Source organism: Lynx canadensis, chromosome B1 (genome assembly GCF_007474595.2).
Source record: "Lynx canadensis isolate LIC74 chromosome B1, mLynCan4.pri.v2, whole genome shotgun sequence".
NCBI classification, from domain to species: domain Eukaryota; kingdom Metazoa; phylum Chordata; class Mammalia; order Carnivora; family Felidae; genus Lynx; species Lynx canadensis.
Genome location: NC_044306.2, coordinates 20,134,380 through 20,161,945, shown reverse-complemented (window position 1 = coordinate 20,161,945; position 27,566 = coordinate 20,134,380). Strand labels below are relative to the sequence as shown.

At 36.7% G+C, this 27,566-nt stretch overlaps 1 protein-coding gene across 2 annotated transcripts; it reads right to left on the bottom strand.

Moving 5' to 3' along the window:
- On the bottom strand, nucleotides 1-24,156 carry FRG1 (FSHD region gene 1). 2 transcript variants are annotated; one of them, XM_030312203.1, is made up of 10 exons: nucleotides 24,078-24,156; nucleotides 23,888-23,962; nucleotides 21,562-21,632; nucleotides 13,678-13,803; nucleotides 12,381-12,438; nucleotides 10,849-10,963; nucleotides 6,709-6,813; nucleotides 4,028-4,119; nucleotides 3,423-3,533; nucleotides 1-326 (listed from the first exon to the last, which is right to left on the bottom strand). In XM_030312203.1, exons 2-10 carry the CDS (start codon nucleotides 23,947-23,949, stop codon nucleotides 149-151), a joined length of 918 nt encoding a protein of 305 aa, XP_030168063.1. In that variant the 5' UTR covers nucleotides 23,950-23,962; nucleotides 24,078-24,156; the 3' UTR covers nucleotides 1-148. The 2 variants fall into 2 exon arrangements, with proteins under 2 accessions (XP_030168063.1, XP_030168065.1); XM_030312205.1 differs by lacking the exon at nucleotides 1-326 and adding an exon at nucleotides 2,123-2,232 and having other exon boundaries at nucleotides 23,888-24,141.
- Between the last annotated feature and the right edge of the window lie 3,410 nt (nucleotides 24,157-27,566).

Genomic DNA, 27,566 nt, shown 5'->3' with positions numbered 1-27,566 from the left:
CCTAAACCGATGTGTGTGACAGCAATTTGGAGATGGTAAAAAAGTGAGTCAGTGAACTTGAAGATAGAAAAATTGAAATAATCTAATCTTAAATGTGAGCAGTCAAAAAAAAATTGGATGTGGGGAGCTTTTTCTTTGGTCAATGTTTTTATTTTTTATTATATATAACCTTTTTGATAAGGTTACTAGGCTGATAAATCAGGGGAATGCTTGGCCAGAACGCATCTTGATTTTTACAGTGCACTTGACTTTGAATGTGGAGCAGATGACAATATTTAGATGCATTTATTCTTGACCCCTGCCACTCTGCCAGATTGACTTCAGTCCTGTAACGGGGAGATGAATATAATACAATGACACAAATAGGAAAGAACACTTATCAGTTGCCTGAGAATCACCGCTGTCCTCCTTCAGGAGCGTATAAACTCCATGAGGGCAGCCAGTGTATATTTTTAACCTGTACCTTCCTTCCCAGTTGCCAGGACCTGTAACTAGTTCTGCTCTCTGGACTGGGGGAAGCATGAGGGTGAGCACGGTGACAGGGAATCCAGTCTCAGGTACCAAGACACTATTGGAGGCAAGACTTTCATTTCTTGAGTGAGTGTTTCTGAAAGTGTAGTTCAGATCACCTGCTTCAGAATTACCTGGACTTTTGGTTAAAATGTCAATTTTGGGATATAATTCTAGACTTGCTAAGCAGGCAAGGGTAGGTCTTGGAAATCTGCAGGTACCCTATGCAATTCTTATTTCTAGGGGTTGGGGGCTGGCAAAGGCAAGGAATAGACTGAGTCCGAGGCAGGTGTCAGAACCCTGGCACTGTTAGCATCTTGGCTGGAAAATTCCTTGTTGTAGGGGCTGCTGTCCTGTTCACTGTCAGATGGTTAGCAGCATCCCTAGTCTCGAGCCCTCTAGATGCCAGTAGCACCCCCCCTCTCAGTTGAGATTGTCTCCAGACACTGCAAAATGTCCCCTGGGAGGCAAAATAACCCCTTGTTGAGAACTACTGCTTTGGGGGACCCAAGTAGTAAGAGATGTTCCCAACCTAAAGATCAGAGGAAGAAGGAAAACACAAGATGGGTGGATGTCCAGCTCTTGGAAATGGAGTGGCAAGTTAGGGCTAGTTCTATAGCAAGAGCTCCTTTATAAGGTTGATATTGGTAGCTTAGCTTCCTTGCTGTAGAGGAGCCGTGTTACCCGAGAGCTGGTGACAGATGGAAGATAAAGGCTGAGAACTAGACAGGGTTTCGCAGCTTAAGTCAGGTCTCAATCCTGGCTGTGTATTATCAACGGGGAATCCTAAAAACATACAGATGCGTCAGCCAACCCTGGTCCTTCTGAAGCAGAATTTCCAGTGGTGAAGTCCAGGCATCTGATACACAACCTGGATTTTGGAATACTCACAGAGTTAGAGGACATCTGGAATACTGTGTTCAGGAATTCAGAAAGAGGCTAAGAATAAAGATGTCTCAGCACTGCAGACATCAGCAATGTGTAGTGTCTGAATATCTTTAATAGCTCCGCTCCCATCCCATCCCATCCCACAAGTGAGGACAAAAGCATAATACCCGATGCACTGTGGGTAAACTGTTCTAAGTAGGGAATTTTCCCAATTTTACTCTTATCCTCCAATCTGAGCCTACTTGCTTTTTTGTAATGTTTCCTGTTCCCATTTCACTGCCTAATACCGGATTTCTTTCTCTCCTCCCAACGCCTCTGTCTAATAATCTGTTTGGTTTGTGTGATTGGGCAATATTTAGAAAGCAGAATCAAAGCCTTGTTGACTGGATTGGGAGTTTCTAGCTTCCTTTTAAAGGTACCAATGAAGCACTGGTGGTAGAAAGTAAGTAATATAAACTAATACTGTAAAGCAGTAAGAGATTCATTCCATAAGCTTCACAGGAAACATGAGGTTCATAGAGTAGCACCTCATGCTTTAGGGCAGAAAATGTAGAAAAGAAAAAAAAATTCTGTGGCATGTTGAGTATGTACTCAATGTTTCAATTCCATGTGAAACACTGCAGTTAACTAAAAAGTACATCCATGAAGATCTCAATTAAACTTGATTAATCTTATTTAAACTAGCTACAATTTCAGCAGTAATTCCATAATAGTCCAAGACCTCTGTAAAAACACTTCCATTGATTATTTTATTCAGAAAAAAAAACAATAGGGGGAGACAGAAACAAAAATTCTGGTCATTTGCAGTATCTATCAGCCTTCAATTTGGCTCTCCTGTTTAAACAAAGACAAATGATAAAAATTATGTAAAACATTCCATATATAGTCAGCTACTAAATATATACTCAAACTCAAATTGTGTTCTCAACTTGGTTTTTATATCACCATCCCACTTATATCAAAATATTTTAATTAAAATTTAACTTTTCAATGTTAGGTTTCATACTAAATGCATTCTGTTCTTATGAAAGCCTTTCCTAATCTTGAAGAAATGTTGCCTAAGAGCTTTTTCAATCCATAATAGAATTTTAATTGCCTCTGAATTTAAGCATGCCCTAAACTTCTATTTAACAGGGTGGCAATCTTCTATTTTCATAAGTGGTAAAAGTTACAACACACGGACCTTATGTATTTTGTGTCCACATTCTGGTATTGTTTTTTTACATCCTATTCTTATTTCTTAAAACCAGATACATGCTTTCTCAGCAGGAAAAATTCTTACATCACTTACTAACTTCAGATAACAACATGATCAACTCAGTTAACAGGAAATATATGATGAAGCATCATCTTTATCAAGTAATGTAAAGAGATGTTTTAAGACTAATTTTGCAACACAGGACTTGAAGGAGTGGCAGATTACCACATTCTCTTTCCTTCTGGTGCTTACTTGATTTACAGTTCTAAATGTACAGCCAACCCTCTCTACTCATTTTTTTATGTTATAAATCTAGGACATTACTTACCTAAAAAGGAATAGCAATAGATAAATATTAATAATGTGCTCTGATAAATATCCTGCACACTTCTAAATTCAACTTGGTAAAAGTGCTTCCATTTCATTTATTTCATTTTATACTTGATAATTTTTAAACGGATTCATTTTTACTTCATTTTTAGGAAGCTGTACTACTCTACTAGAACCCACTGAGTTTTGAAATTTAACTACTTCTTTCTAATAGTTATAAAAAGATGATGATAAATAAATTCATGAAGGAGTTTCAGTCAAACCTGAATTTCTTACCACAAAATATGTAAGTTTTTGAAACCTGGCTATTTTTAGATATTCTTTATTGGTAATCTTTTCCTAGACTTATGATGTCCTTTGTAAGTAACATTACCATGTTCACAAATTAGAAGATGAAAACTTAAGAAGTGTAATAACTGAAAAAGAACACTGGTTACACATAGGCCATTTCTACTGGATCCTGAAAATGGCTGGAAATAAGTAAAAATATACCTACCTGTCCAGAAGTGTTTCATGTAAAAATCCATCCTTCCGGGCCTTTTTGAGAATTTTACTGTCTTCTTTACTTATTTTAAGTTTGTGGTCTTGGAAGCTCTGAAATTTCTTTCTGTTAAGAAAATGCCTTTCTTGAAAATCACCTCAAACTTTGATCATACGTGTTTACTCATGAAATTACAAATATTTTTAAAGTTTTTCATTTATTTAAAAAAATTAATTGTATTTCTTTAATGACATACAGCTTTTCAGCTGCAGAGATGACCTCAGCGCTCCTCCCCGCAGAGGGCAGTGGCCTGCGCAGCACTACAAGGCCTCCCTTTCACTGAGGGGTGTTGGCCGGGGTCCCGAGTGCTGGCTCTGGAACATTGGGTCAGCATCATGTACTAATAAGCTATAGTCATTCTGTTAATGAACAGGGAGTACAGACTAACCCAAGTGACTTTAGCTTTGAAAGCCAGCAGGATAATTAGGAAAACTGAAGCTTTGAGAAAAGAAAAGCATTCAGCCTAGTTCTTTGTCCTAGAGTCTGTTATGCCTCATGTCTTTCAGGCCTTGAGAAGGACCCGTCTAACCTGTAAGGTCGAAAAGGAAAATAATACGTACACATAATTGATTTCACACTGTTTAACATTTCCTTTGTCTTCTTCTGGAATATCATCTTTTTTCTTAGTTTCTCTTTCAGCACAGGATCTAATCTGGACAATGGAGAGAACTCAACAGGTTATACATGAATCTTCCCCTTCCCCACTTATTTCTTAAGAACCCTCTAGATGATTTTTTATGCAAAAGAAGAAAACAATCAACTTAGCAATTAGATTCAGAAAAAGACAGGTTCTAGATATGTTTGTATATATGTTTTTATATATATATATATGATTTATATAAATAATTGCTATTATATGTTTCTCTAGAGCCCTTGCATCAGACACGGAGAAATTTATTTAGAAAAACATTTTATAGATCAGATCCTGCTGAGCATTTAGGCAATAATTTAATTTAATGGTGGCATCAAAGTAAATATTCAAATTATTCTGTAGTGTTTATTTTATAACACTGAAAATTTAAGATAGTAGTTACTTTACTTTGCATAGGCTGTTCACAAATCCATTAAAATTTGTAACATTACACAACTCATTTTTACCTAATTGGAATACACTCCTTCTAAATCTTCCTTATGTCCTCATAAACTGTGACAGATATTTATTATCACATGCCATAAACTGATACAGCAAGTGGGATCTACAGAATGGGGCAAGAAGGGGACAGAAGTCAGGCCCTTGAAATTGGCAATTTGCAACCTGAAGGACTGGTATTCTATCTCCAAGGATTTACATCTCTGAAGTGAGCTTTGTGGCCCCGAGCCCAGTTCCAAGACTGCTTAGAAAGCAGTGACCAATAAAGCATGCACCAATGCCACATGTGTGACAGGTCTGCTTAGTGGGGTCCTTACAGATCTGGGGAGATCACTGGCCAGTGCATGTGACAATACTACAATACTACTTTCGGCAGAAGGGAATGTGCTCTGGTTGATAAGGTTAGGCTACAAAGGTGGATGGATGATACAGACTAGCAGAACCTGCGAAATAAAATGCAAGGTGGGAAGACTTTTGGATTATCACTGCTCAGGGCTTCTAGATACTTGACTAACCAAATGAACCCAGGGAAATATGACAGGTACTTCATTTAAAAACAGTTGTTGGGGCTCCTGGGTGGCTCAGTTGGTTAAGTGTACAACTTTGGATGAGGTCATCATCTCACAGTTCGTGAATTCGAACCCTGCGGTGGGCTCTGTGCTGACAGCTCAGAGCCTGGAACCTGCTTTGGATTCTGTGTCTCCCGCTCTCTCTGCCCCTCCCCCACTCATGCTCTCTCAAAAATAAACATAAAAAAAATTAAATATTTAAAAACAGTTGTAATTAGTGACAAATACGGCATAGTATTGTTTTTTCCATGAAGTGCAGAGTTACTGCATTTTATTTGCATCGTTTCTCTTCAAAAATCATACTTTTAGGTAAGTGAGAAATCCACCAGTATTTTTCTCATGACCTATTTCTGGAGAGGCGGTATGGTATGGAATGTCAGTTTCCAGTCAGCTGGGTCTGGGTACATATCCCTGTTTCATTGTAGCTAGCTGTGTGACTTTCATGAAGTGACTGATCAAAATAGGTAAGGATATAAGGAGGGCTACAGGCCATCCCCTCAAAGGTAAGGTGACTAGCTACCTGCCAGGAGCACAAGGAAGATTCAAGATGATACATGTGCCACCTTCAGCAGAGTGCCTGCAGCTACTTGCTTCTACTTTGTTTTTGTTTTGTTTACGTAACTGCAAAGTGTTATGACTAACGCTTTTCATATACCTTGTAATTCTGCTTGTGGGAATGTGTCCTCAGATACACTTGCACAACTAAAGAAGGATGAATATTCAAAGTTTTGTGTGTTACAGCACTGTGTGAAGGAGCAAAAGACTGGAGGGAACCTAAATTTGCATTTATAAGGAAGTGATTAAATCAATTATGGTACATCCCTAAAATGGAATATCATGTAGTTGTTAAAAAAGCAAGACAAGGGGTGCCTGGGTGGCTCAGTCGGTTAAGCGTCCGACTTCAGCTCAGGTCATGAGCTCATGGTTTGTGAGTTTGAGCCCCGTGTCGGGCTCTGTGCTGACAGCTCAGAGCCTGCGGCCTGCTTTGGATTCTGTGTCTCCCTTGCTCTCTGCCCCTCCCCCACTCACACTCGGTTTCTCAATAATAATAAATAAAATTAATTAATTTTTAAAAAAGCAAGAAAAAATTTTATACATCATGATAAGGGAAAATTTGCAAGAGACAATGTTAAGGAAAAAACTCAAGTTCTAAAGGAGTATGTATTGGAGGCTAACGTTAGTGTAAAAAGGTAGAAAATTATATCCATATTTTTATAAACTCTGGAAGGTATAGAAGGATAGCAGTGATGTCTTAGTATGTTTGTATTTTAAAAATTGTGAACCATGTGAACGTACCTATTTAAAAAACTAAATTTTAAAATTCAGGCTTTAAAAAGAAAATATAGGCCTAAAAAGCATGTGGCAAAATACTAATACATGGGGGTAAGATACAGAGTAATTTTTCTACCTCATGGTACAAACCAGCCACCAGTTATGGGATTTATAATTAAAAATAAAGGTTATTTGGATCATAGTATAAAAAACTATGCATTACATCTTTAAAAGTGATGGCAAATGACTATTCAACATTTTAAAGAGATATATATGTGACATGTATTAATGTATAAAAAGTCATGATTACCTTTATCATTTCTTCTTCTCCTGCTGTTTTACTTTTCGCTTCTATATCACCTGCTTCGTTGCATCTAATAAAACAGCTATTTGAGGCCAATAGGGCCATTTTCCCCTGTAAAACAAAACAAAAAAGTCACAGGAATACCTACAAAATAATTCTTATATCTTGAGAATGAAATTCTACTCTTACCCCCAAGTCTAAAAGTAATCAGCAAAAAGAATTTGGAGAAAACATAGAAAATAAAGACATACAGAAAAGAAAACCAAATCACCTATAATGTTACTATTCAAAGATAACCACAATAAACATTTTTAGTATATTCATTCTGTTAATAAGATGAAATAGAATTGTTTCCTTTGGCCTCAAAGATCTATTGAGAATATAAATGATTTAGTTCAGCTTGAAAAATAGTTTTTAAAACAATACAAATTATAAAATTCACAGTAGTTTACTCAAATAGTACTGTTTTAAGTAAAATTTTCTTCATAATTAGAAAATATAAAAATAAAAGCTAACTTTTGGTGCCTTTGAATTTACTGCTCAGAATGTTAAGAATTAATGTCTGAGGGACTTTTTTATGTGGCCAGAAATATTCATACTCTTTTTATTTTTTTTAATGTTTATTTTTGAGAGAGACAGAGAGAGAGAGTGCATGAACAGGAAAGGGGCAGAGAGAGAAGACAGAGGATCTGAAGTGGGCTCCGTGCTGACAGCCCCATGCACGGTTCAAATACAAGATCATAACCCAAGCCGAAGTTGGCCGCTTAACCGACTGAGCCACCCACACGCCTTGTCATACTCTTTTCAGTTGTTCGATGCCCACTGTGTTATACAGATTCTAAAAGGCAAAACATGAAAACGAATTTTCTCGTGTATCTAAACCGAGATTTAATTAAATTTCCTTAACAAATATAAGGCTTAATTATGACTTGCAAAACTTTGAGTACCTTAAACGGACAAAATATTTACAAATACAATCATTACAAAATGTATTAATAACTTTATATCACGCTCAGTTACAAAAGGGCTAGTAACAGTGGATGTGATTGATTTTCTTATTAAGGTGGCCAGGGCTGGGCTTTCTACCATCTGGACGACGCTTGGTGTGCGGGGTATGGCTGTATCGTCCAGTGTAATTTAAACTCGTAATTTAAAGCTGAATCCCTCTTAGCAATCAAGTTTTCCTTGTTCCATCAGGAACTTTTATGTATCTTTTTCATTTAAATATTAAAAGTTAGTGTCTTTCCCCAAAACAAAGTGCAATGAACTTTCCAAACATTCTGTATGAGTGGTAGTATCTGGGTTATCATCATGCTGGCCTGATGATACACTAGTCTTTTCTGTTGATATAATTTTTATTGAAAGTACCTTATTATAGTGGTAAGATCACCTAGAAGGGGTTGCAATCCATAAGTGTTTCATGAAATCAATTTAGTGGGTCCTGCCCAGTATTTAAAAAAAAAAAAAAAGACACAAAAAAAGTACAACAGAATAGAAAATATTGAAGTGCACAACACGAAGATTAAATAGGTATTAAGTACAATGTGTGTACTGGGCTGCAATGTAAAAATGTTTTTCTCACTGGACCGAGGTCAAAAAAAGTTTGAAAGTTACTGACCCAGAGATTTTATCCTAGGGGATGAGGGAATGAGTCTAAATAATTCTCTCTTAGGGCACCTGGGTGGCTCAGTCGGTTGAGCGGCCGACTTCGGCTCAGGTCATGATCTCGAGGTCCGTGAGTTCGAGCCCCGCCTTGGGCTCTGTGCTGACAGCTCAGAGCCTGGAGCCTGTTTCAGATTCTGTGTCTCCCTCTCTCTGACCCTCTCCAGTTCATGCTCTGTCTCTCTCTGTCTCAAAAATAAATAAACGTTAAAAAAAAAAATTAAAAAATAAATAAATAAAAAAAATAAATAATTCTCTCTTTTGGGGGGATGTTTGGCATATGGAAACACCGTGGGATCCTATTTTGAATTCGTTATTGTCTATTCCCAATGGTTCTACACAGTTACCAAACTCCTTTTCTACTAGTGGCTACCTATCCTTCCTGTTCTCAATACAGTATCTCCTTTTAGCTCTGTATAGATCTAAATATATAGAGCTATATAGAACTCTGTATAGAGCGTGATATAGTATCTCCTTTAGCTAGGAGACTGTTTTAGCTCTGGTATATTTTTGTTCAATCCTTACTGCTTACACAAACAGAAAAAGGAACTTATATATTATTATTTTTTGGAACTTAGGTATTCTGAATAAACAGACATAGACTTAACAAAATATCCTTCCATTGCTAAGTGCCTATTTACTAAGATCAATAAAAATTAATATATTATCTTCATCCTTCTTTTGTACTAAAACTTTTTGTACACTATTTGCTTTTGAGTTTTACCATGAACTCAGATGTTTATAGACTAATTTGATTTCAGTGAACCATTATTATCACTATTTACTATTTTATGCACAGATTGTCACAAGCTGGCCATAAGCTTGCTCCACTGTTCTCTTACCACAGTTTCTAATGTTTTTGAAAGCATCCATAATTTCTCCTAAGAAGGTATTCCTGAACTATCCTATTTTCCTGCCCCAAGACATAAAATGGGCTATCCTCTGAGAAATCTGGAATCTTTAATGAAAAATAAGAACTGAATCCAGGCACCAAGGGTATACAGAAATGATGGTGGGCAAAAGTATTTTTGCTATTTTCGTTACACTATTCCCCCCCAGTTTTATTGAGATATAACTGACAAAGTCACTGTGTATAAGTTTAAGGTACACAGCAAAATGGTTTGACTTACACATGTTGTGAAATGATTATTTCAGTAAGTTTAGTTAGACCCATCATCTCCTGCAGGTATGATAAAAAGAAAGCATAAAATGGGAAAAAAATTTTTTCCCTTATGATGGGAACTCAGGATTTACTCTCTTAACTTTCCACTTTATTATATAGCAAGGTCAGCTGTGGTCCTCATGCTACACATTATATCTCTGGCACTTATTGTATTTATCTTGTAACTGTAAGTCTGTACCTTTTGGCCACCTTCCTCCTCTAATTCTTGCTCCCAGCACCTCTCACTCTGGTAACCACGAGTCCAATGTCTTTTTCTGAATTTAAGTGATTTATTTATTTATTTTATTATTATTATTATTATTATTATTATTATTATTATTTAAGATCCCACATGTAAGGGAGATCCTACAGTTGTCTTTCTCTGTCTGACTTATTTCACTTAGCATAACGTCCTCAAGGTCCACCCATGCTGTTGCACATGGCAAGATTTACTCATCTTTTATGGCTGAATACTATTCCATTGTGTGTATGTATATATATATGAGTATATATATATACACCACAACTTCTTTATCCATTCATCTGTCAGTGGATGCCTAACTTGTCTCCATGTCTTGGCTCTTGTAAATAATACCCCTATAAACATGGTGGTGCAGATACCTTTTCAAGTTAGTCTTTGTTTCCTTTGGATATATTCTCAGACACGAGATTGTTGGATCATGTGGTAATTCTATTTTTAATTTTTTGAGGAGCCTCCACACTGTTTTCCATTTGGCTGTACTAGTTTACAATCCCACCAACAATGCACAAACGTTCCCTTTTCTCCACATCCTCAAAAGCATTTATCTCTTGTCTTTTTGAAGATAGCCATGCTAAGGGTCATGAAGTGACATCTTACTGTGCTTTTGGTTCGCATTTCCCTAACAACTAGCGATGTTGAGCATCTTTTCATATACCTGTAGGCTTTTCATATATCTTTTTTGGGAAAAAAAAGTCTAGTCAGGTCTTTTGCTCATTTTTTAAAACTGGGTTGTTTTTTTGATATTGAGTTACATCAGTTCTTAAAATATTTTGGATATCAATCCCTTATCAGAAATACAGTTTGCAAATATATTTTCTCATTTTATAGGTTGTCTTTCATTTTGTTGATTATTTCTTTTGCTGTGTTGTACTATTTTTTGACATCTTTTTTTGTGACATCTTTTTAAGGTTATGAGTTCGTATTGGTTTTCTCCAATTTAATGTATGATATTATTACATTGTTTTTTTGTTGTTTTTTTAGAATACATACTCTCATTGACTGTTAAAGACTGTATCTTACCTTGACAAGAAGCTTTATTATAAACAACAATAGCACTTACATCTTGAAAGACTGGTTCCCATTGTTCTCTTGGTCCAATTGCATCCGAACGCCCCACAACAAGTCCATCTGAATTAATACCAAGGTATTTCCCATAGCCAGATTTCAGGGCAATTCTTTAGATTAACAGAAAAGAAATGTTACAGACTAAGAAAAAGAAAATTAAATATGGAACATAAAAATAAATGTGGGTGTGTATAATAAAATTCCAGAAAAATCCAAAAATTTAAAAATGAAAATTATCAAAAGCATATGTGCCTAGTGACTACCATATCAGAAAGTGTAGTTCTCTCGACATAATTTTATATTCTAATTATAAAGCTCCCGTTGCATGCTATCAAGTCACTTCCCAGAAAAAAAATTCTATCAACTTAACATTCTCACCTCAAAACAGGAGAGTATTGTTTTACCACAGATCTTTTAATGTTATAACTTTAAAAAAACTGGAATACAAGATATAGGAAAAACAGTATCCTATTTTATATTTTAATCATTGTAAGTGATATTTGTACTTCTTTTTCTTTCCTTTTTAGTTTTTACCTTTTTGTTCATTTTTCTATTGGTGTCTATTTTTTTTTCTTAGTATTATGAATCCTGTACACACATGTGAAGAATAAAAATTCATTGCTTGTTAAGGTTATTGCAAATATTTTCGTTTGCCCTTTTTATGTTTTTTCCCCCAATTGTAAAGAAGTTAGTGTTTATTGATTATTCTTCTGCTTTTATTCTTCCACCATACTTATTTGCCACTGAAAGTATAGAAGTAATAATGTGACTTTTTTAAAGAAAAAAAATACGGTTTCTAACTTCTTAGTTTACCAATCTTTTATGATGCCAAGGGATTGATTTTATATTCACTTATAGTTAATATAATACGAATCATTATGTTGATGCAGCTAATTATTAGAATACTGAAATTCCATTTCTGCGTGTACTACCCAAAGTATCATTCTGTACTTTTGCACTGTGAGAATATAAAAAGTCAGCTTATGAAATGGTTGTAAAACTAGTGAGTAAAATATTCTTTTGCTCTTTATGACTATGTAACATTCTCTACTGGTTTTAACAATACTCCTTTCTTCTATCTTCCTGTTTATCTCTTCACTTATGACCAGTGAGTTTACATATCACAGCAACATCAGACTCCGTTGTGTCTTATATCTGTTTTCTTCACATGATCTTTCTTCTAATCTACATCTTATTTGGCCTGTGACAGTATTAATCTTCATTTTTTTCTAGCCTAATATTATATATTGCTAGGAATCATCGTGTATGCTTTTATTTGGAGCTTTAATTCTCTTTTGAAGACACAGTAACTGCAAATGAAATTTAATAATACCTAAATATGGGATATATACATATTGTAAGTTTAAAATTTCACAAAATACACTTCAAAAAGATTGTTTTGTTTTTTACCTCAAAATTACTCTGTGGAATTAAGTTGACTTAATTAATTAGCTATATATTGGAATTTTTCAGTGAAAAAAATGAAAAAAAAATAAAAGGTTATTAATTATAGTTCAACTTAGTTACCTGGAATCAGACAATTTGACAGCTGTAAACTGCTCTGGAGGACTAGGGCCCTCATCAACTATGGAGAAAAAAGCATTTTGAAATAATTTGACATTTGTTACAAATATACATGTAAAGATATTCTTCAGCTTTAAAAAAAATTTTTCTCTTAAAATTAATTAAGAGTATTTTGATATTTTGATACAATATACTATTCAGATTCAAAGTATCAAGATCTACTTTATCTCCTTATAACTACAATATTAGTTTTACATCCTGAATAGGTAAGTCAGCATGATGCTTAGGCTTGTAAGATATTTTCTTTTTGGGGCACCTGCGTGGCTCAATGCGTTAAGCATCCAACTTCAGTTCAGGTCATAATCTCACAGTTCATGAGTTTGAGCCCTGTGTTGGGCTCTGACAGCTCAGAGCCTGGAGCCTGCTTCGGATTCTGTGTCTCCCTCTCTCTCTGTCCCTCCCACATCGTGCTCTCTCTAAGAATAAATAAACATTAAAAAAAGTTATTTTCTTTTTGTGTTTTAAAATGCACTCAGTACAGGGATGCCTGGGTGGCATGGTTGGTTAAGTGTCCAGCTCCTAAATAAAGAAAAAGTGTCTGGCTCTTGATCTCAGCTCAGGTCATGATCTTGCAGTTAGTGAGTTCGAGCCCTGCATCAGGCTCTGCGTGGATGATGTGGAGCCTGCTTGGGATTCTGTCTTTCTCTCTGCCCTTCCCCTGCTTGTGTGCTCTCTCTCTCAAAATAAATAAACTTAAAAAAAAATATATATATATAAAATGCACTCAGTACATAGACAAATAAGCACTTAATATTTAAAAAAGTAAATGCTTTAACTTATTCAAGGGATGGACATTCAGACCAAAACACACTGCTTTTTATCTTCAGTGATTCATATCTCATTAGCGCTTATTCTGATGTGCTAGAAGGAATAACAAAACTTTAAGTTGTCAATAATGCTCCAGGTTAGTTTTGGTAAAAGATCTAAAGAATAAAGGAATCAAAGCTTTGACTCAACCAGGTTTCCCTTTCAATTTCAATTATTCATATTGTTTTCAATTTCTAGAAATACTCTTCTGGAACCATATAGAATGTTTTCAAATGCTTATAACTAAAAAAGAAGGATCTGTCAATATGTGGTAAATATTAAGGAAGGAAAAAAGGTGAAAAGTCAAATGCAATGGATTTGTTTCTTTGGAATATACTGGATATTAGTTAGAATTTGGCCTAAGTGAATGAATGTCATAAAATATATAGTGTCAGTGGTCTTTTCCCTTTCATTGCTTCTACTAGACACAAACCTTCTTTATGTGGAGCTCCCAGTGTAAAAAGTCCATTGTCAAGTGCGTGTATATAGGTTCCTTTATCCATTTCAATTGCTATGGTTCCTGAAATTTCACCAAAGTTTGTTACTGTCCACCAGATTCCTAAAAAGTAAAATCAGTATTTTAAATTTGTTAGATTTGATACAAGGTTATTTGTTCTTGCTGTTGTAACTTATTTTTTAAAACTTTCGACTTTGCATTTGTAAGAAACAATACAGAACAATCTCTATACCCTTTACTCAATTCTCCCAGTGGTAACATCTTGCATGACTATATAGTACGATATCAAAACCAGGAGATTACCCTTTATACAAACCATGAGCCTTATTCAGATTTCATCAGTTTTACACATACTCATCTGGGTGTTTATATATGTATGTGTATAGATATGACTACCACCACAATGAAGATTACATTTTTTTTCTAACATAAAATAGCAGAGCATGTGAAGACACAAAATGATAGAGAATAGTCTCTTTCATTCCATCCCCCAGCCATCCATGATTACTTTTCAGAGGCAATGACTGTAATAACCTGTTTCTTATGTAACCCTCCAGAAAGACTTCCCAGCACAGTATTTTTTTTTTCAAGTTTTTATTTAAATTCCAGTTAGTTAACATACAGTATAATCTTCATTTCAGGTGTATAAATTAGTGATTCATCACTTACATACAACACCCAGTGCTCATCACAACAAGTGCCCTCCTTAATACCTGTCACCATGCCCCCACCCACCTCCCTTCCAGCAACCCTCAGTTTGTCCTCTATAGTTAAAGAGTCTGTTTTCTGGCTTCTCCCTTTCTCTTTTTTCCCCTGTGTTCATCTGTTTTGTTTCTTAAATTCCACATATGAGTGAAATCATATGGTATCTGTCTTTCTCTGACTTACTAGGCTTAACATGATACTTTCTAGCTCCATCCACATCATTGCAAATGGCAAGACTTCATTCTTTTTTTTATGGTCTAGCACAGTATTCTTAACCAAGATTTTAGATTAGAAACAAAATGAGAAGCTATATACACTAGATATACAAATAGAAATGGGTTTCTTTTTTTTATTCATTTTAAAATTCAAGTATAATTAATATACAGTGTTACATTAGTTTCATATGTACACTATAATAATTCAGTAATTCTATACATTTCTCAGTGCTCATCAAGATAAGTGTACTATTTTTTAAAAATTTTTTTAATGTTTATTTTGAGACAGAGTACGAATGAGCAGAGAGAGCAGAGAGAAAGGAAGGCAGAGAATCCAAAGCAGACTCCACACTGTCAACACAGAGGCCCAATGTGGGGCTCGAATTCACAAACTGTGGGATCATGACCTAAGCCGAAATCAAGAGTTGGAGGCTCAACCGACTGAACCACCCAGGTGCCCCAAGGTAAGTGTCCTTTTAATTCTCTTTCACCTATTCCCCTATCCATGCTGCACATAAATGCAATCCCTATCAAAATACTAACATTTTTCACAGAATTAGAATAATCCTAAAATTTATGGAATCACAAAAGATCCCGAAGAGCCAAAGCAATCTTGAAAAAGAACAAAGCTGGAGGTACCACAATCCTAGATTTTAAGATATACTACAAAGCTGTGGTAACAAAAACATGATACTGGCATCAAAACAGACACATAGATCAATGGAACAAAACAGAGTCCAGAAATAAGCCACACTTTTATGGTAAATTAATTTATGACAAAGACGGCAAGAATATAGAATGGGGAAGACAATCTTCAACAAACGATACTAGGGAAACTGGACCTCTTTCTTACACCACATACAAAAATAAATTCAAAATAAAGACCTAAATGTGAGACCCGAATCCATAAAATTCCTACAAGAAAACATAGGCAAGTATCCATCCCTCCCGATTCTTTGACATCAGTCATAGATAACATTTTTCTAGATATGTCTCCTCTGGCAAAAGAAACAAGAGCACAATTAAACTATTGAGACTATACCAAAATGAAAAGCTTTTGCGCAGTGAAGGAAACCATCGACGAAACAAAAAAGGCAACCTACTGAATGGGAGAAGCTCGTTGCAAGTGATACATCCAATAAGGGGTTAATATCCAAACTGTATAAAGAACTTACACAACGGGCTCTGTGCTGACAGCTCAGAGCCTGGAACCTGTTTCAGATTTTGTGTCTCCCTCTCTCTCTGACCCTCCCCCATTCATGCTCTGTTTCTCCCTGTCTCAAAAATAAAAAATAAACCTTAAAAAAAAAAAGATTAAAAAAAAAAAGGGGGCGCCTGGGTGGCTCAGTCGGTTAAGCATCTGACTTTGGCTCAGGTCATGATCTCGCGGTCTGTGAGTTCTAGCCCCGCGTCGGGCTCTGTGCTGACAGCTCAGAGCTTGGAGCCTGTTTCAGATTCTGTGTCTCCCTCTCTCTCTAACCCTCCCCCTGTTCATGCTCTGTCTCTCTCTGTCTCAAAAATAAAAAATAAACCTTAAAAAAAAATTAAAAAAAAAAAAAAGAACTTACACAAGTGAACACCAAAAAAAATCCAAATAATCCAATTAAAAAATAGGCAGAGGACCTGAATAGAAAATTTTCCAAATAAGACATACACGCAGAAAATGCTTAACATCACTAATCATGAGGGAAATGCAAATTAAAACCACAATGAGATAGGATTTTAACACCTGTTAGAATGGCTAAACTAAAAAAGACAAGAAATAACAAGTGTTGGCAAAGATGCGGAGAAAAATGAACGCTTGCGCATTGTTGGTGGGAATGTGAGGTGGAACAACCACTGTGGAAAAGAGTATGGGGTTTCCTCAAAAACTTAAAAATACAATTACCATGCCATCCAGGAATTCCACTATTGGGTATTTACTCAAAGAAAACAAAAACACTAATTCAAAAAGATATATGCATTTCTATGTTTATTGTATGAGTTTGTTCCTGGGCTTTTTGTTCTTTCTGTTCTATTGATCTATGTATTGTTTTTATGCTAATACACAACATTTTTGATTAGTACAGCTTTGTAATATAGTTTGAAATCAGGAAGTATGGTTCCTCCAGCCTTATTCTTTCTTTAGCTTGTTAGCTATCTGGGGTCTTTGTGGTTTCATACAAATTTTAGGATTGTTTATTCATTATTTGTGAAAAATGCCACTGGAAATTTGATAGGGATTGCAGTGAATATGCAGATTGCCTTGGGGTAATTGCTTTTAACAGTTTAATTCTTCTGATCCATGAGCATGGGCTCTCTCCATTTGTCTGTCCTCTTCAATTTCTTTTATCACTGTCATAGTTTTCAAGTACAGGTCTTTCACATCCTTGGTTAAATTTATACCTAGGTTTTTTATTCTTTTTGGTGCAATTGTAAATGGGATTAATTTCTCTTTCTGGTAATTCATTATTAACGTACAGAAATGCAACAGATTTCTGTATGTTTATTTTATATCCTGCAACTTTACTGAATTCATTTATTAGTTCTAACAGTTTTTTGGTAGAGTCTTTAGGGTTTTCTATATATAAGATCATATCATCGGTCTACAGTGACAGTTTTATTTCTTCCTTTCTGACCTAGATGCTTTTTCTTTTTTCTTTTTTGCCTACTTGCTTTGGCTAGGATTTCCAATACTGTGTTGGATACAAGCGGCATGAGTAGGTATCCTTGTCTTGTTCCTGGTCTTAGAGGAAAAGCTTTCACATTTTCTCTGTTGAGTATGAAACTAAATTGTACTTTAGCTAAAGAAGAAATGTATCAGTCATTAATAAGATATTAGATGGACATTAAGGAATTCTTATTAACTTTGTTAGGTCTGATAATGACATACTCTTATGTATTAAAAGGCAGAGCAAAACAGAAGAGAGAGAGGGACTGACTTTATAAGCAATGTACATTTATGTATACATGGATAGAATGACATAATACTTGTGTTTTACTTTAAAATTCTCCAGGGGATGCCAGGGTGGTTTAGTTAGTTGGTTGTCCAACTCTTAATTTCAGCTCAGGTCATGATCTCATGGTTCATGAGACAGATCCCTGTGTCAAGCTCCACGCTGATGGTGTACAGCCTGCTTGGGATTCTCTCTCTCCCTCTCTTTGCCCCTCCCTCTGCTCATGCGTACTCTCTCTCTCCCAAAATAAATAAATAAAACATTTAAAAAAATAAAACAAAACAAAATAAAATAAAAATTCTCCAGAAAGAAGTGTGTATAGGGTATTATTTCAGAGTAGTAAAGTATGTAAATGAAACAAGACTGTCAAAATAATGATCATTACTAATGACGGGGGTATGGGCACATGGGAAATTCATTATTTTTTTCTACTTATGTATTAGTTTGAAAATTTCCATACAACAAAGTTTTTTTTTTTTTTTTAATTTTTTTTTTTTCAACGTTTATTTATTTTTGGGACAGAGAGAGAGACAGAGCATGAACGGGCGAGGGGCAGAGAGAGAGGGAGACACAGAATCGGAAACAGGCTCCAGGCTCTGAGCCATCAGCCCAGAGCCTGACGCGGGGCTCGAACTCACGGAACGCGAGATCGTGACCTGGCTGAAGTCGGACGCTTAACCGACTGCGCCACCCAGGCGCCCCTACAACAAAGTTTTTAAAAATTGAATTTATCACACTGCACAAGATTTCCTATTCATCTAAACAGGGAAGGCTTTTTGTAACCAATAAAAAATTAGTAAAATTTTCACTTATATGAAGTTGGACTTTACCTGATATCATATATACAAATTAATTCAAAATGGATCAAAGACCTAAATTTATGAGTTAAAACTATAAAACTCTTAAAAGAAAACATATGGTAGAAGCCTCATGATATTAGATTTGGCAATCATTTCTTTCATAGGACACCAATGGCACAAACAACAAAAGAAAACTAAGACAAATTAGACTCATCAAAATGAAAATCTTTTGTGCACCACAGGACACTATCAACAGAGTAAAAAGACAACCCACAGAATAGGAGAAAATATTTGTAAATCACATATCTATTAAGGGATTAATATCCAGAATATATAAAGAACACTTGAAACTCAGTTCAAAAAATGGGCAAAGGACTTGAATAGATGTTTCTCCAAAGAAGATATACAAATGGCCAATGAGCACATGAAAATTGCTTGATATTGCTAATCACTAGGGAAATGCAAACTGAAACCATAATGAGATACCATTTCATACCCATTATGATGGGTATTATCATGAAACCAGAAATAATAAGTGTTGGTGAGGATATGGAGAAAATGGAACCCCCATGCACTGTCGGTGGGAATGTCAAATGGTACAACCACTATGCAAATGGTATGGAGTTTCCTCAAAAAACTAAAAACGGAACTACCATATGATCCAGCAATTCCACTTCCAGATATACGACCAAAAGAATTGAAAGCTTTGCTTTGAAGAGGTATCTGTACAGCCATATTCATCGCAGAATTATTCACAACAGTCAAAAAGTGGAAGCAACCCATGTGTCCATTGAAAGATGAATGGATAAACGAAATGTGGTCAATGTGCACAATGGAGTATTATTCAGTCTTAAAAATGAAGGAAATTCTGACACATGCTACAATATGGATAAACCTTGAAGACATCACCTGATTTCAAAACATTATGAAGTGACAGTAATCAAGACAAATATATCAGTAGAATAACAGACGAATCAATGGAACAGAAATATGTCAACACACATAAAGTCAACTGATTTTTGACAAATATATCAAAGAAGTTTAATGGAAAAGGAAAGTGTTCAACAGTGGTGCTGGAACAATTGGATATCAATATGAAAAAATGAAAAAAGAACCTCTGGGGCGCCTGGGTGGCACAGCTAAGTAAGCATCCAATTCTTGATTTCAGCTCAGGTCATGATCTCAGTTTGTGAGTTCAAGCCCCAGGTTTGGCAATGTGCTGAGAGTGTGGAGCCTGCTTAGGATTCTCTTTCTCTTCCTCTCTCTCTGCACCACCCCCCTCAAAATAAATAAATAAACATAAAAAAAAAGAACCCTGCCTCCTTACACCATACCAAAAATTAATTTGAAATAGATCACAGATCTAATGTAAAAGCCAAAACTATGAAGATTTTTAAAGAAAATATATAAGAATTTCTTCATGACTTTGGAGTAAGTGTTAATTTCTTAGACTGAAGACATAAGGTGGTAGCCATAATAGAAAAAAAAAGGTAATAAAGTTTTATAAAAACTAAAAACTTATATATATATGTATATATATATCAAATCATGATGTTGTACACCTAACACTAATACAATGTCACGTGTGAATTTTATTACAGTTGAAAAAAATTTCTAACTTTTGCTTTTAGAAAAATTCCATTTCAGCAAATTAAAAGTCAAACCACAGACTGGGAGCAAAGACTGATAACAGAACTGTATTAATTCTTGGTGAGGGGTATAAAATGGCACAACCACTTTCAAAAATTCTTGGTGGTTTCTTATACAGTTAAATATTCACCTATCTTTTGACATAGCAGCTCTATGTCTAGATATCTAGCCAAAATATTTACTCTAATTTGAGAATTGTTGATTTGCTATTTCAAAATAAAGTGAGATTTTCTAGAATATTAGCTTTATACCATTTCATATAAAATGTAAAGGAGCCATAATTTATGAAATTTCAAAATGCAACTGGCCCAGTTTTAAAAGAGGAAAAAAATTGCCTTAAAGTATAGATGTGGAAAGGATAGAAGGACTGAATAGAAAACAGGCTGGTTAAATGTGTTTGGGTCAGTTTATCTCTGGTACCATTTACAGGCCACTGAGATGCTCTGTTCTGTTCAATTAAGATTTTCATTCATTTCAACGGTATACAAAATAATCACTTTTGCTATCCATTACTGTTCCTTTAGGGACATGCATATCACTGGCTTCTACAATTAAAATGCATAGATGTTCAAAGAAAATAATTTGTGAAATATATTTGATTAGATAATATTTATAGCAGGTCTTTAAAATTATGTTCAGAATCTCTAGGATATTATGGCATTATCGTATTTTAAATCAGAGAGCTGCGTTTCCTTTCTCTGTGTTTTGTTCTGATGATGAAAAAAAGGCATCAGTGACATCTACTGTGGCAGACAATAAAAGGGATCCACAACTGTAAATAATATTGAACACTTTAAGAAAACTATAAACAGGTCATAAGTTCTTTTGACTTTCTTTATACTACTTAATCCCTAAGAATTTTTTTTTTTTTTTAATGTTTATCCATTTTGTTGAGACAGAGAGAGAGACAGAGCATGAATGGGGGAGGGTCAGAGAGAGAGGGCGACACAGCATCTGAAACAGGCTCCAGGCTCTTGTCGGCACAGAGCCCGATGCGGGGCTCGAACTTCCAGACTGAGAGATCGTGACCTGAGCCGGAGTTGGATGCTCAACTGAATGAGCCACCCAGGTGTCCTTAAGAAAATATTTTTAAAGGCATCTCAACCTGTGTTAACTTTTTGCAGAATAAAGTATAGAAAACTGGGGGACCTGGGTGGCTCAGTCAGTTAAGCATCTGACTCTTGATTTTGACTCAGGTCATGATCTCACGGTTAGTGGTATCAAGCCCACGGATTCTCTCTCTGCCCCTCCCCTGCTCGTACTCTCTCTCTCTCTCTCTCTCTCTCTCTCGCTCTCTCTCAAAAAAAAAAAAAAAAGTAGATGGGGCGCCTGGGTGGCTCAGTCGGTTGAGCGTCGGTCTTCGGCTCAGGTCATGATCTCGTGGTCATGGGTTTAAGCCCCGTGTCGGGCTCTGTGCTGGCAGCTCAGAGCCTGGAGCCTGCTTGGGATTCTGTGTCTCCCTCTCTCTGCCCCTCCCCCACTCATGCTCTGTCTCTTTCTGTCTCAAAAGTAAATCTAAACGTAAAAAATTTTTAAAAAGTAGAGAAAACTTACCAACAATATCAAGCTGAGTTTCTTCATCTTCTTCTCTTTTTCTCTTCTTCTCTTTGCTCTTTTTCTTCTTACTGCAGGAGATAATTCATATAGATGAGTTTAGAAATATGAATTTGATGTTAAGTATCACAAAATGGAATCTTAGAGGAATCTTTTAAGCTGACCATAGATTTATGAGTTATTGATTTACAGTTATCTACACTGATATACCCTCTTCTAATCCTGAGAACTCACTTCTGATCCTGTATGTATTGTGTTATAGTTAAGAGAACAGACTCTGGAGCCAGACTGCCTTTTTAATCCTGATACTGTCATTTCTGAGCTCTCTGACTTTTGGAAAACTACTTAATCTCTTGTCAGTTTCTCACCTATAAAATGAGGATAATAATTTAACTGCTCTTAAGGTTACTGTGAGGACTGAGAGTTAACTCATACCTTCATATATTGCTGGTAAAAATGTAAAATGGTATAACCACTTTAGGAAACAGTTTGGGGTTCTTCAAAAAGTTAAATACAGAGTTACCATATGACCTAACAATTTACTCCTAGGTATATACCTAAGAGAAATGAAAACACATGTCGACACGAAAATTTTATAACAATATTCATAGCAGCATTATTCATAATGCCAAAAAGTGGAAACAACCCAATGTCCATCAACTAATGAATAGATAAACAAAATGTGTTGTATCTATACAGTGGAATATTATTCAGCCATAAAAATAAGAGTAGTGATACATGCTACAATGTGGATGAAATCAGATACAAACGGCCGCATACTGTAGGACTCTATTTATATGAGATATTCTGAACAGACAAACTGATATGGACAGAAAGCAGATTAGGGGAAGAGTGAAATGGAGAGTGACGGCTAATGATAATGGGGTTTCCTTCTAAGATGATGAAAATGTTCTGCGACTTGATAGTGGTGAACTTTGTGAACACACTGAAGACCACAAAACCGTACTTTAAAAGGTGAATTTTATGGTATATCTATTATATCTCAGTAATAAGAAAGAAAAAAATCCAGGGGTGGTTAAAAAAAAAGTTATAAGCAAAGTGCTTAGAATAGTTCTTGGCACATAGTAAGTGCTGTATATGTGTTAATTAAGATAGAGTTGTGATAATTATAAGATACACTTGTTTGTGTTTTCACCATAACATAAACTTTCAGAAGTTAACTCCCATCTCTCCTGTAAAATCAGAGAGTACAAGTTTCAGATTTATTCCGGATAAATTCTTTGTGATTCCAGACTCCGAGGCAGAGTTCCCAACGGCAGAGGTTTCAGCTTGCTCCTTGACACGTTCATCTTACCTAAAAGTACCAAACACTGTCCCTGAGACAGGATGAAATGCTTTACGCTTGTATGAATAATCAATCCTGAGCAAACCGGCCAGGTAAAAAGAGAGGTGGGGATTGGAATGGGCAGATACCTTTTCCTAAAAATCTACTAATTATAAATCACTACAACCTTTGCTTGCATTTGGCTCTAGTTACTGTACATGGTATCTAATCCTAAGAATTCTTTTATAGTACCACTAATATTTCCTAATAAATGAGTAAATGGAAGTTCAAGAATGTTAACGAATTTGCCACAAATCGCAAAACTGGTGCCAGTCACCAGTGGCAGTCGCAACTGGTGGCAGTCGAGATGTGAGCCCATATCCCTCTCAAAACGCACATCTGCATATTGTATTAAATTAATTAAGAATCTGGGCGCCTGGGTGGCTTGGTCGGTTGGGCGGCCGACTTCGGCTCAGGTCACGATCTCGCGGTCCGTGAGTTCGAGCCCCGCGTCGGGCTCTGGGCTGACAGCTCAGAGCCTGGAGCCTGTTTCGGATTCTGTGTCTCCCTCTCCCTCTACCCCTCCCCTGTTCATGATCTGTCTCTTTCTGTCTCAAAGATAAATAAACGTTAAAAAAAAAAATTAAGAATCTTTTGGGGAAGGCGGGAAACAAGAGTGAAAATAATGGCTTTTAATAAAGGAATTCATTGTTATGGCCTACATCATAAGACTAAGACCCCATCATGCGGAGGTCTGGAGGGGAACCTTATCAAGGCACCCAAACTCGTGGCTCCTGGGTCTCGCTCTCCCGTCTCCTCCCTTTTGAAGGCGCGACAGTCATGGCGCGTCTCTGGGGCGGCGTCTGTCCAGGTCTGTCCAGGTGCCAGGAACGGAGTCGCAGCATCAATCCCTGTGGGACCAGGGGCCAGGCCCAGGGGCTGGGAGCATGAATAACAGATCTCTAAAGGCTTCCGCAAGAGTCTCCGCGGGGGAGGGGAAGGCGGAGTACGCACAAACTCCCGCACAAACTTTGGTCTTACCTCTTAGCCTTGGTTCCCTTGAGCACGAGTTTGGTGGACTTCACATAGGAGTATTCGGCCATGGTTCTGGGGACACTGTATAAAGAGGTGAGAGCGGGCTCAGGGCAAAATACCTTCACTGAAGTAGGCACGCGCGCGGGAGTGCCAAAAATAGAAACAGAGGGTAGACTCCCTGGAAAGCGCAAGTTACCGCGGGAGTGAATCCCTTCTGAGTCCTCGGTGTTTTTCACCCGACCATTGAATTCTACTTCCTGTTTACTCTCTGGGACTACGGCAACTGCAGAGGGCCGAAATACGTCAGGGTTCATTTGCTTGGGGCTTCTCGAAGTAAGAGCGCCAGGAGAGTGCGCCCTCTGGTGGGCGTAAAGGGTCTAATAGCTGTGGTTGGCACCTCAGCTCCTCGTGTGGTTTTCTCCTGCTAGGTCACCTGGGTGGGCGACAGTTTGATGGGCAAGAGTGTGAAATGACTCAATCAGTGCTCCTCCTTCTACTAGCTATGAACTGGGCCTGACTACCTGGCGCGGCAGAATGCATTTTTGGGCCTTGGACGACTTACAAGCCATTTCAATTCCATAAACTTTTCTTGTATTAACTAGGGAGACTTGAGTAATGTACAGGAAACAGCTAGGGAGTAAAATAAAAGATAATCACGTACATAAATTTGGGCCACAGATTTCACAAGCGCTGTAGGAATGTGGGTGGAGGTGGGGTGGGAGGTGGACGTTGAAAACTATCAGAATCAGGGAAGTCTTTCTGTGTAGGGTGGGTCTTGAGAGATGTTTTCACAGTGTCTGTCACTAGTTCCGCCTGCTCCAATCTCTTCGACAGTTCTATAGTTCACCTCTCTGATTCCATTTTCTCCCGCTTCCAAACCATCTCCTATAATGCTACCCGAATGATCTTTCTAGAGAAAAAGCTGCTTATTCTCCTATCTGAAATCTATTTAAGGCAGCCTATTACCTTTGGGAGGGAAAATCCTGGAATCACTCAATAAACTATTGACAGTCTGGCCTCTTTTCCCACCACTTAACCTTTTGCCATCTTAGTTCAGGTTACAGCAAATCCTTGGAAATGTCTGAATGCTCTGTGTTTACTTCTGTTTGCTTCAAATGCTGCCCTTTCCTCTTTTCCCACACTCTTCCCTTGGCCTTGTTTTTCAGTCTTTAAGACAAACTCAGGCATTATTTGTTCCTGTGAATGTTAATAAAGATAAGCCTCACTAAAATGGAGAAAGGAGGAGAGTAGACCAAGTTAGAAGGGGAAGCCTTACCCCTCGACTTCAATTACAGGAAGAATTGTCAATTACAGAACCCAAAAGAAGAATCATCAGCAGGAAAGATCACCACTTATAGGCCCCAGCAAGGGAAAGATGTACTTTGCATCTCCTACAAGATATCACTACCCCTGCAACTCAGCCCATTAGAAACCATCATCACCAGGACTTGTGCTTTATTCCCCCAGTGGACTTTTGTTCAGAACAATGCCTTCCAGCTTCCTCCTTCTGCACAAAATAATGTTCCTCTTCTCTGCTTGTTGGACTTGCCCATGGTTTTGCCATAGCTTGTGTACCCCAAATTGCAATTCTTGGATAAATTATTGTTGAATAAATCCATTTTTATTTTTCAGATTAACACTCCCAAAAACCATCTTTGAATGATCTCCTGCATTACTCGTTCTGTAGCTAATTGTGTGCTTTTTCAGGGCAGGAACCTATGTAGCTTATCCATCTTTGTTTCACCTATACCCCTCCCAACGCCTGCTTCAGAGTAGACCCTGTGTAAATGTCTGTTAACGTGTTAAGATTCTGAAGCCTGAAGTTTAGCTGTGGGATAATGAAGAGAGTGGAGCATTTAGGAGTTAGACATGACTACTTAGGAGGGGTTGTGGTAGAAAAACAGGAGGAAGAAAATTCAATGGGTAAAGAATATCATATCATGGAGGCCACTGGAGGTCCATTATTATTTATATATCAGCCATCGATGCAAAGACACTGTGTGCTTGGTGATAGAGAATACAAAAGATGCTTCAACTCAAGGCCTGATCTTCTTTTTTTTCAAAGTCAAATCTATAATTTCATATCTTATAGTTTGTAATGTTTGGATAGTTGGTTTCCATAATAAAATTATTAGCTAGTAACAGATTACTTAAACAGTGTGCCTATAAAAATGCATAATTAGATACTATTTACTATTCAATTATATCAGTAAATAGTGATAAACTGAAGTTAGCAAAATTATCTCAGTATACCTAAATGTGATAGACAATTCTTATCAAGTTACTGAATTTCAATATGCCAGAAATGACTTCCCACTAAAACAAATTATTAAAGATGATTAATAGCTAGATTAAATATCAACATTCTTATGGGTTATCATAGTCTATGTGATATATCTAAGTATGTATAATTCATACTTGATTTTTTAAAATTTAAATCCAAGTTAGTTAACATATAGCATAATCATGGTTTCAGGAATAGAATTTAGTGATTCATCACTTATATGTAACACCTAGTGTTCATCCCAACAAGTGCCCTCCTTAATGTCCAGCACCCATTTAGCACCCCCCCCCCAAACCCCCTCCAGCAACCCTCAGTTTGTTTACTGTATTTAAGAGGCTTTTATGGTTTGCCTTCCTCTATGTTTTTATCTTATTTTTCCTTCCCTTTCCCTATATTCATCTGCTTTGTTTCTTAAATTCCACCTGTGAGTAAAAATATATGATATTTATCTGTCTTAGATTGACTGATTTCGCGTAGCATAATATAGTCTAGTTCTATCCACAGTGTTGCAAGAGGCAAGACTTCATTCTTTCTGATTGCCGAGTAATATTCCATTGTATATATATACCACATATTCTTTATCCATTCATCCATTGATGGACATTTGGGCTCTTTCCATAATTTGGCTATTATTGATAGTGCTGCTGTAAATATTGGGGTGCATGGGCCCCTTTGAGTCAGCATTTTTGTATGCTTTGGATAAATACCTAATAGTGCAATTGCCGGGTCATAGGATAGCTCTATTTTAATGTTTTGAGGCACCTCCAAACTGTTTTCCAGAGTGGATGCACCATTTTGCATTTCAGTCTGCCTTCCCACCAGCAGTGCAAAGTGTTCCCTTTACTCTGTGTCCTCACCAACTTTGTTGTTTCCTGAGTTTGTTAATTTTAGCCATTCTGACAGGTGTGAGGTGGTATCTCATTGTGGTTTTGATTTGTATTCCCCTGATGATGAGTGATGTTGAGCATCTTTTCATGTGTGTGTTAGCTATCTGGATGTCTTTGGAGAAGTTTCCATGTCTTTTACTCATTTCTTCGCTGGATTATTTGTTTTTTGGTTCTTTATAGATTTTGGATACTAACCCTTTATCCGATATATCATTTGAAAATATCTTCTCCCATTCCATCAGTTGCCTTTTAATTTTGTTGATTGTTTCCTTTGCTGTGCAGAAGCTTTTTACCTTGATGAGGTCCCAATAGTTCATGCTTGCTTTTTCAAAGAGGTTGTTGCCTGTTATCTTCTCTAGGATTTTGATGGCTTCCTGTCTTACATTTAGGTCTTTCATCCATTTTGAGTTTATTTTTGTGTATGATGTAAGAAAGTGGTCCAGGTTCATTCTTCTACATGTCGCTGTCCAGTTTTCCCAATACCATTTGCTGGAGAGACTGTTTTACATTGGAT